The 8,808-nt window shown below is 62.4% G+C and overlaps 3 protein-coding genes across 3 annotated transcripts; 1 reads left to right on the forward strand and 2 right to left on the reverse strand.

The window, feature by feature from the left end:
• Nucleotides 1-195: 195 nt before the first annotated feature.
• Nucleotides 196-1,822, reverse strand: MNEG_0109 (hypothetical protein; the record flags this gene model as incomplete). Its single annotated transcript, XM_014051421.1, has 5 exons — nucleotides 196-240; nucleotides 418-561; nucleotides 816-902; nucleotides 1,284-1,360; nucleotides 1,807-1,822. 5 exons carry the CDS (start codon nucleotides 1,820-1,822, stop codon nucleotides 196-198), a joined length of 369 nt encoding a protein of 122 aa, XP_013906875.1.
• A 1,768-nt stretch (nucleotides 1,823-3,590) lies between these two features.
• MNEG_0110 (hypothetical protein) lies at nucleotides 3,591-4,194 on the forward strand (the record flags this gene model as incomplete). The annotated part of the gene is made up of 2 exons (XM_014051422.1): nucleotides 3,591-3,657; nucleotides 3,902-4,194. The coding sequence occupies 2 exons, from the start codon at nucleotides 3,591-3,593 to the stop codon at nucleotides 4,192-4,194; spliced, it is 360 nt and encodes a 119-aa protein (XP_013906876.1).
• Nucleotides 4,195-4,763: 569 nt separating this feature from the next.
• Nucleotides 4,764-7,091, reverse strand: MNEG_0111 (Putative uncharacterized hydrolase; the record flags this gene model as incomplete). The annotated part of the gene is made up of 6 exons (XM_014051423.1): nucleotides 4,764-4,994; nucleotides 5,295-5,474; nucleotides 5,761-5,835; nucleotides 6,116-6,217; nucleotides 6,519-6,569; nucleotides 6,843-7,091. 6 exons carry the CDS (start codon nucleotides 7,089-7,091, stop codon nucleotides 4,764-4,766), a joined length of 888 nt encoding a protein of 295 aa, XP_013906877.1.
• Between the last annotated feature and the right edge of the window lie 1,717 nt (nucleotides 7,092-8,808).

The following is an 8,808-nucleotide window of genomic DNA, read 5'->3' on the forward strand; positions in this document are numbered from 1 at the left end:
TCGCAACTCTGCCTTGTGCGTGGGGGCCCCGGCGCGGTCCGCACCTGCCACTGATAGCTGAGCATAGCCGCCACGCCGGCATCAGGGTAGACCTGTGTGTATGTGTGTGTGTGTGTGTGTGTGTGTGTGTGTGTGTGTGTGTGTGTGGTGTGGGTTATGGGGGGCGCACAAGGGGCCGAGAATGAGATGATAAGGTCAGCAGCGCAGGCACTCGTCCCAACGCAGCAGAGACGCCCTGCCCTGCAAGCCAGAAGCCAGGTGCTTTCCCTGAAGCTGCAAGTGCAATGAGGCCAAGGGCAGCATAACAAGTGCACACAATACTTACGCATTTTGCGTGCACGCACGCACGCACGCGCACACCCACACAACCACACACACTCCACACACACCCGACACACAAAAGACCGCCGTGCGCACCGCCTTGACGCTGGCTGCGCCGGTGGCCTGCTGCAGCGCCTCAACAAAGCGGCGAGTCATGCGCCAGAATCGCTCCTGGTCGCCCTTGTTGGGGAAGATGGGGCCCGAGATGGGGTCCCAGAACTCTGGCAGCAAGATTTCCACCTGTGCACAAGGGGTTGATGGGTTGTTTTGCACCAGTCATGTGAAACAATGTCCAGAGCAGCGCGACGCGCCTGTTCTGCTGCGGAGCGAGCCGGCGGCTGCCGCAGACAGCGCCTCTGCTGGGTGGCGCCTGGTCAGCTGCTGATCAATGGTGCGATGCCGAGGCGGAAGAGCGGCAGCCGCTTCCGCGGCAAGGGAGGGGGTTGCAACATGAGTTGCGCAGGCAAGAGAGCGCGAGCCCGAGCGGCGCTGACCTGGCAGCGCGCGTTGCCACGGTTGATTGCATTCGCGGTCGCCGCGGCGGCGTCGGCGACGGCGTCAGCCAGGCTGTCAGGCAGCGCCTGCGGGGCGGCGCCGGCGAGTGCGGAGAGGGGCAGAGGTCGACATGATGGGGGTGGGGTGGCTGATGGCGCCTTTGAAAGGCCGAAGGCGCTGTCTGCCGCGGGGGCACTGTCTGCCGCCGGCGGGTCGGTAGGGGTGCTTGGTGGGGTATGGGGAGCTTGTCAATGCTTTGGTGTGCAGCCGCAATAATCATGGGCTACTGCGGGGGAGGGGCAGTGCCACGCCCCCCCCCCCTGCGCACAGCCACACCATGAGGCGTAAGCACAGCAGCAAAGTCATGTTTGAAGCAGCATGCGGCCAAGTGCCACATGCGCTCAACAACCGGAACAAGGCCGGCGCAGCATGTGATTGCTGCACAACACCACATGGGAAACACCCACCTCGTCGTCGCGCTTCTCCCGCAGCTCCACATCCAGCTTCTCAGGCGGTGGCGCATTGTCCACGTCAAATTCAGACCCTGGCCCAGTCGGGGCCCCAGAACGTGGCGGCTGGGCAAGCGTCCGCCGCACTGGGGCCTGCTGCAGGGGCGCAGCAGCAGCGGATCGGAAACAGGGGCGCGGAGCTGGCCTGCATGCTGCACTGTTGTTGGCACATTGGGCGCGAACAGCGCGCTGTAATCCGCAGGTCTGCATAGGGCTGCGCGCTGCAGTCAGGAAGGACGACGCGGGCAACAATGTGAGGCTACTCAAGATCGATCTCAAGCGCTAAGTGCGAGGGGTGCTTAGAGAGTCGAAAGAAATTTGCAGGAGTGCTCTTAACCTTAAAAGTCGCGCAGGTCTTGATTTGGCTGAGTGCCGACAGAACTCCCCCGTAAGTCAACCAGCTGCTACCGTTGTCATGGCGGTGCGCTGCGGTCCATCAACAAAAATTTTCTTGAAATTAAATATAATCATAAGTGCTCACACGCACAGCCGTCCATACAGCGGTCTATTGCCTCCCGACACACCTCAGCACCGGTGGGACGGCGGTATGAGGGCAATCACGTGCGTCGTAGTGGCGTGTATTGTTATAATAGGTCCAACCGGTGGGTGTCAAGGGGGACGCGACGTCGGGGCTAGTGCGTGCGCCTTCGAATGTGCAGTGACACCGCCATGCGGGCGCATGGATATGCCCTGCTAGGTATCGTGTCACTTGAAAAGCAATGACAGGCTTTGACGGACGCGGGATGACCGCAGCGTGCTCGCTTTCAGCACTGCCTGGTGCTCACGGTTGGCAGGCGCCGGCGCTTGCGTCAGCATGCTGTGGCGGAAGACGATTACAGGCCAGCTCCAATTTCATCCTGTCACCGCAGGATCTGGCAATTCAGCAAGGCATTTTCATTAGCAAGACCGTAGCGTTGCTGCTGGCCCGTCTATGACCCACTGGCGCCCCGCCCGCCCAACCCCTGCCTCACAACACCACCTGCGCAGCTGCTGCGACCCAGCAGCCCCGCACCCGCAAGCTGCTCCAGTTTGGCCCGTATGGCCGCGCTCAGACCCAGATCGCGGCCGCACAGGTCTCCAAGGTGGCCACGCAGCAGCAGATCCGTGCTGCTGTCAACAACCCCTTCCCGGAGACCCAATTCGCCGCGACAAATGCCGCCACAACCGTGGGCCAGATTGGCACGACGTTGACCGCCTACGACCCCTGCTCACTGGCCTACACATATGCCTGCTGGACAAGCGGCGCTTACGGCCGGGGCTGGGGCTGGGGCCGGCCTGTTGTCGGCCATCGCCGCTAGGCGCGCGGGGCTGGCGCCTGTCCGTCGCAGGTTTGGGTGCGCCCCTCACTGCCGGTGCCGAGCACCCCGCAGGCTCTTGCCGACGGGAATTGGGCTCGGCTTTTATCATGGCAAGCGAGGTCACTTGTTGGCGAATGGCAGGTTTGGACTGTGGCGGTTGATCTGCTGGGCAGGGAGAGGCAGGCCTTAACGCTCCACCCCATCATTGTTGTCGTGTCGGTCGTGTCGCCTCGCAATGGTCCACTGATGTTCCACTGAGCTCACAAGGGACCGGCAACATCTTGCTCTTTTCGTTGCTGCTAAGCCCTCTGCAATTGGTTGCAACGGCCCTGCAACTTGCTGAGCAGTTTGCCCTGCCGCTGGCCTGCAAAACGTGCAGGTCACAAGGCTTTGATAACTGTGATTTGTTTGACCTTGTTCAGTTGGTAGAATGCCAGATTGTGATTCCAACGTCATGCATGCACTCTAGCCATCCCGCATATCACTTTTGTAACTCGCGTGTTTGCATCAACTTATGACCTTGCTTTCAACACGCATGTCATGATGCATCATCTCGAGCAGCACACGTGGCTGAATTTGCAACACGCCTGTCTTTGAAATTCAGACAGCGTGTCCAGCTGGGCAGGCCAAGCAGGCATTCTGTGGCTGCACCACACAGCGGAGGGGAAACATGGTTACTTTGGGGAGGGGGGTTCTCAGCTTGCTCACACAACACCAATGCTCTCTCACTGCTGCTGTCGAGCAGTCGAAAGAAAGAGTGAGGCATCCTTGGGGACATACCATTGCCGCAACACATGATAGGTCAAACTCGAGCACGAAGGATATCACAAATCATTCTACAACAACGGTGTAGACTTGCACCACACGGCACAAGAGTCAACAGCAGGTTCTTGTTGCTCCGGGACGCAAGTTGGGAACTCGACGACCTGCCGCATTGGCTCAGGCTAACCCAAGAATAGTATCCAAGATGGCTCGCATGACCTTCTCCGTGTTGATGATGGTGTCGATGTGTCTTTTCATCCAGCAGGCTATGGGTGAGTTCTCTGGACTTCCATGCCAGTATGGGTTCTGTGTGGGTTCTGTGTGGCATCATGTAGCATGCATTGCTATAGTACTCAGCCGTTTGCCAAAGTTGATCATCACGTGATGTCAACAGCCGCTGCATATGGGCTGGCTTTGATGCGCATGAAGTCAACGAGTGGCCGTTGACCCCGGTTGTTCCCAATCTGCAGCTCTACCGCCCGCCCTCACGTCACCCCTCCTGCACCCCAACCGCAGCAGCCGCCCCAGCGATGCGGCCGCCTCACAACCGCAAGCTGTTGCAGCTGGCAAGCTGGAGCAGCAACATCAACAGCAACAGCCAGCAAATCGCGGCGGCGCAAGTCGCCAGGGTCATCACCCAGCAGCAGATCGCCCGCGCCGTTGACGACGACGACCCCAACACGCAGTTTGCCGCGACCAGCGCCGCCACCACTGTGGGCCAAATCGGGACCACGCTGGTCGCCACGGACCCGTGTGCGCTCGCCTGGACAGCGGCATGCGGGCTGCAGCGAGCCGGGCGCCGCCACTGACTATTTTGTTCGCAGTTGTTTTCAGGCAAAGCCGTCGACGCCCGATGTGTCGCGCGTGCCTGCCGCAGGCTGCAGCACAGGCTGCATGTTTGACCGCTTGTGTGAAATGGAGGGAGCGTCAACATGCAAAATGCGACGGCTGTACCGATGCAATCAATTATTATCACCCTGTTCCGTGACATGTGTCGTCAGCCCCTTCTATCATGACGTAATATGACCGACTACATTCACTTGCTTATATTGGCAGCTTTCGTGGCCCCAATACCTGTCCATGCGCTGATTTCAATTGTATAATATTTTTGGCTTGTGGACCAGCTGGAAATACCCAACTGACATGAAAGGCTGTGTAACCCTCATGCAAGTTTTGAAGCTGCTGCATGAGCGGGGTGTTGCGGCTGTATTTTCAGTGCGCCGGTGAAGCGCCCCCCCCCCTCCCGCTGTTCTCAAACTCGCTGCGGTGTAACAAAACTACAATCTGCACAACATAAGGTGCAACGCATTGCTGCGCCGCAGCACTGCTCGACACGACCACGCAGTCTGCCGCCGCCACCTGGCATCAGGACGCTGTTTCACGCCCCTGTGCCCGCCCCCACCGCGGCCTGCCGCGCAGCCACGTCGCCCGTGGGCGGCAGCAGCGTGTACCGTTCGCGCAGCAGCGCCGCGAGCTCGGCCATCGAGGCGACAGTGTGCGTCGGGACGGCCTCCCCAGAGGGCTCCTGGCCTCCGCCGGGGGCGTAGCGGCCGTCAGTGTCCAGGAGAACCGTCAGCGCGCCCGCGCGGTTGCCGGAGACGACATCGTCCTAGCGATAAATGTTGTAGTTTTGTTTGGATTGGGCAGATGGAGGTTTGTTTGTGGTCAAGAAAGGTGTGACGAGACTCCATAAACTTGTGGCGCGTTGCGGCCTGGTATCGGAGGCCTCATCCCATCTGCATTGCACAATATGTGCCGCCAGCAACCAGCCAGCAAGCGCAGCGAGGCTTCCGCTGAACGCACAATGTTTGAACCTCGACGCAGCTCAAACAAACCAGCTCGTCCCGCTTGGACACCTTGCGGTGGCTGGTCAACAAGGACGGGCCCCCGCCGTCTGTGAAACCCTCACCTTTGCGGAGTCGCCCACCATCACGCACTCCCCGGGGGCCACCCCCCACTGGCTGCAGATGTGCAGCAGCGCCGCTGGGGAGGGCTTGTATGGGAACGCGCACTCCCGGGATATTGCGGGCTCGAAGCGGGCCAGGGTGTTGAAGTGGTTATCGTGGAAATACTCGATGCTGCTCTTCACCTGCATACAAGGATAGTCGGGGGGTGGGGGGGTTGTGGCCAAAGGGCTAACACGTGAGGCAGTTGATTATCAAGCCGCCTGCTAGGGGCGGTCGTACGCCCCTCGCAAAAAGCGAGCCACCAACGCAAGCCAGCGTTTTGGATGCTAACCACCGTCCCGTCCCGCCCCTCCTTCCTAGGCCAAAACGAGGCGGGAGCGGCTCCCCGAGCCCGGCTGGCCGCTGCCCGCGCAGCCCCTGCCCCAGGGAGCAGCGGACACGGCGCCTGCCCGGGGGTTGCGCCCTCACGTTGCGCGTGATGAGGCCACGGGGCAGTCCGGCAGAGTCCAGCAGCTCGCACAGCTCCTGCAGTCCAGGCATGAGCTGCGAGGGAAAGGCGAACGCTCCCGGGTGTTGGAGGGATGCCGAAAATCGTTGAAGCGGCCGCTGGCCACCCAGCTCGGCCCGACCGGCAAGCGCTCAAGGATTACGGCCATGCGCTTAGCGCCCAGCCCACCCACATCCCAGCCACCGCGCCCTCCTTTGAGGGCAGTAAATATGGAAGCATCTCATAGTGCAAAGACCGCAACCCGCTCAGCTGTCCTTGCGCTGCGCTGTGCTGCGCCGAGCAGGGGCCAGAGCGTGTCTGCCGAAGGCGCCGCACCTTCATGTCCCGCAGCGCCTGGTCCTCGATTTCCTGGATGGCCGCAAACGCGCGCGTGCGCTCCGCCTCGGGCCACGAATTGATGACGTCCAGGATGTCACCCTTTTTGTGTTTTGGGGGAGGGGGCGCGGGTGATGAGTGACGCTCGACGCTCGAGTGTAGTGGGTAGGAGTGTCGACAAGGCACATTTGGGAGGGCCGGGGAGGTGATCGTGGGAGGGTGAGGCGCAAGGCAGGTGACCACAGGTGAGGGCATTCCGGTGGAAGCATGGACAATGCCGGGGGGTCCGGGCGAGCGCCCTGGGACTGCGGCGAGGGGGCCTGGGCAGGGGCGGGGCAGGGGCAAGGGGGGGGGGCTCGACCGGGCAGGCGCGAGCTATCAGGGTGAACATATGGGGGCTGACCTGCGTCACGCCGGCTTTTTTCCGCATCAGCGCAAAATCAATGACCGGAACCTGCGGGGGCGGGGCCGGGCGGTAGTGTTTGCGAGCGCGGTTGGGTGGTGGCGAGGAGGGGGTAACGGGCTGGGGAAGAAAGCGCCAGCAAAGCGTGCCTTGAGAGTGCCGGGGTGTGCAAGAACCATGCTGTTGTTCAGCTGCGATCAGTCACGGTCGTTGGCACGTGTGGGGCCCGCCCTGGTCCTGTTGCATTGCATTGAGGCTGCGCCCTGGAGACCCCTCTTATCATTCCAGTCCACTGCCCCGCTCGCTCACGCCCGGATTCCACACCGTCAGGGTGCCGTCCATGTCGAATACAACGCCCCGGATGACGGGCTTGGTGCTGGATCCATCCTGCCCCGATGCAGCCATCGCTCCCGCCGAGCAGGTCGCGAGCCGGGCGCCTGCGGTGGTGGTGCCGCTGCCGCCGCCCCCCCTCGACGCGAGCCACGAGGGCTGGGGCGCGGCGTAGCGGGCCGAAAAGGTGCCCGGGTTGCCCAGTAAGAAGCTGGTGGCGTTCTTGATTAGGAGGGACCTCATCAGTCGGTGGCTGCGCGGCTGTGCCGAGCGTGCGCAGCCGGACGGATGGTTGCAGTCGGACGTCGGACGGCGCTCTATGGACGGTCTCGATGCAGCTCCGCCGCACGTCCAGCCACGTTTATAACTGTAGATACGACGGCCTATTTGCAGCAGCTGACGCTGCAATGAGCGTTCAGCCGGAAGCCTCGATGAAGAATTTAATGGACCAGACGGAGGCGACGTTTGCAACCGCGATCGCTACCGCCTTTTTCGTGTGCTTATCAAATTTCGAGTTCAATTGTAGAACAACTCAACGAAGACTAGATCACGGAAGTCACCTTTTGTATCCACGCACCGTTTCAAGCACTTCAAATCCTCTCAGGCCCACCACAGCATGCTAAGCAGTAAGTCAGCAACAACGCGCTCGGGCCTAGCTTACACAGCTGGAGCTCGCCCGCTGCGGCCACCCGCGGTTCGCACACCAGCACACACACACGCAGCACGAGCAGGGCGCCCTCGCCGCCGCGGCGCGTTCACGACCGCACTTCCTTTCGGCGCCCAGCCGTCACCGCAGCAGCAAGCGCACCACGAACCCATCGTTGCCGACGTGCGCGCGCGAGTGTCGTTTGACGACAGCGGCATGAATGACTCTGCGAGTGAGTTGAGCGATGCCGGCAGCAGCCGCGGCGCCGACGCCGACGCCCCGGCCCGCAACACGCGCCTGCAGCAGAGGCTGCGAGAGCAGTTGGGGCACCTGCGCGGCGAGCGGCCGCGGTTCGAGCGGCTGCAGGTTCGCGGCGACGGTGCATGCATGTTCAGGTCTGTTGCCCAAGGAGACGCGCTTCTGCGGACGGGGCAGCTGCTGGCCAGCGAGGCCCAGGAGTGGGAAGCCGCCCAGAAGCTGCGCGCCGACGTCGTCGAGGGGCTGCGTAGCAGCAGGAGGTGCGGGGGTCTACGCTCACGTGTGTAGGCACCCGCCAGCCTCCGCATGGAACCTGACGGCCTTTAAAGCGGACATTGTTTCAGCTGTCGCTGCGCCCACGGTTCGCAGCAGACACTCCCAACCATCGCCTGTGCTGTTTCCATGCACCGAACCGAACTAACCTACAGTGACATTGAGCCGTTCATCCCTGGGATTGTGGAGGGCCTTGAGAGCTTCGATTCTTACCTCGCCCGCATGGCGCGGCCCGGCACTTGGGGCGGTGAGCCAGCCCGCGGGCCGCTCGCGCCCGCGCACCGACCAGCCGCGGCGCCCACACCTGCCACGCCCTGTGCGCACGCCTGCGTGTAAGCTAGCGGCCGGGGGCGCGGCTCGCTGCCAGGCATCGCAGGTCGCAAACTCATCAGCTCGCCAGCGGCTGCCAGCGCCTCGGCAGCGGCCGCCGTCGCTCTCGAGAGCACGCCGTGCACACGGGTCTCTCTGCCACGGCCCCCCCTCAAACACCTTGGGCCACCCAGGCGAGCCCGAGCTGGCCATGGCGGTCAAAGTGCTGCAGAGACCGATTGCTGTCTACTCTCCGTCGCCCGTGGGGCCGCGGCACATTATCACGTGTGTGCGCGCGCACGCTGCGTGCGTGTGTGTGTGTGCTGTGTGTGTGCGACTGCGTGGTTTTTGGGACGTGGCTGATTTTGGGGTGGAGGGTGTGCCGGGCCCCAATGGACTTGCGCGCGCGCATCTGGCCTGCTCCTCGCATTTGCAGGCCGGGCGCGTCCCTGTCCAGGGCTGGTCCGGGGTGAT

This window comes from Monoraphidium neglectum (assembly GCF_000611645.1).
Source record: "Monoraphidium neglectum strain SAG 48.87 unplaced genomic scaffold scaffold00007, whole genome shotgun sequence".
Taxonomy (NCBI): Eukaryota; Viridiplantae; Chlorophyta; class Chlorophyceae; order Sphaeropleales; family Selenastraceae; genus Monoraphidium; species Monoraphidium neglectum.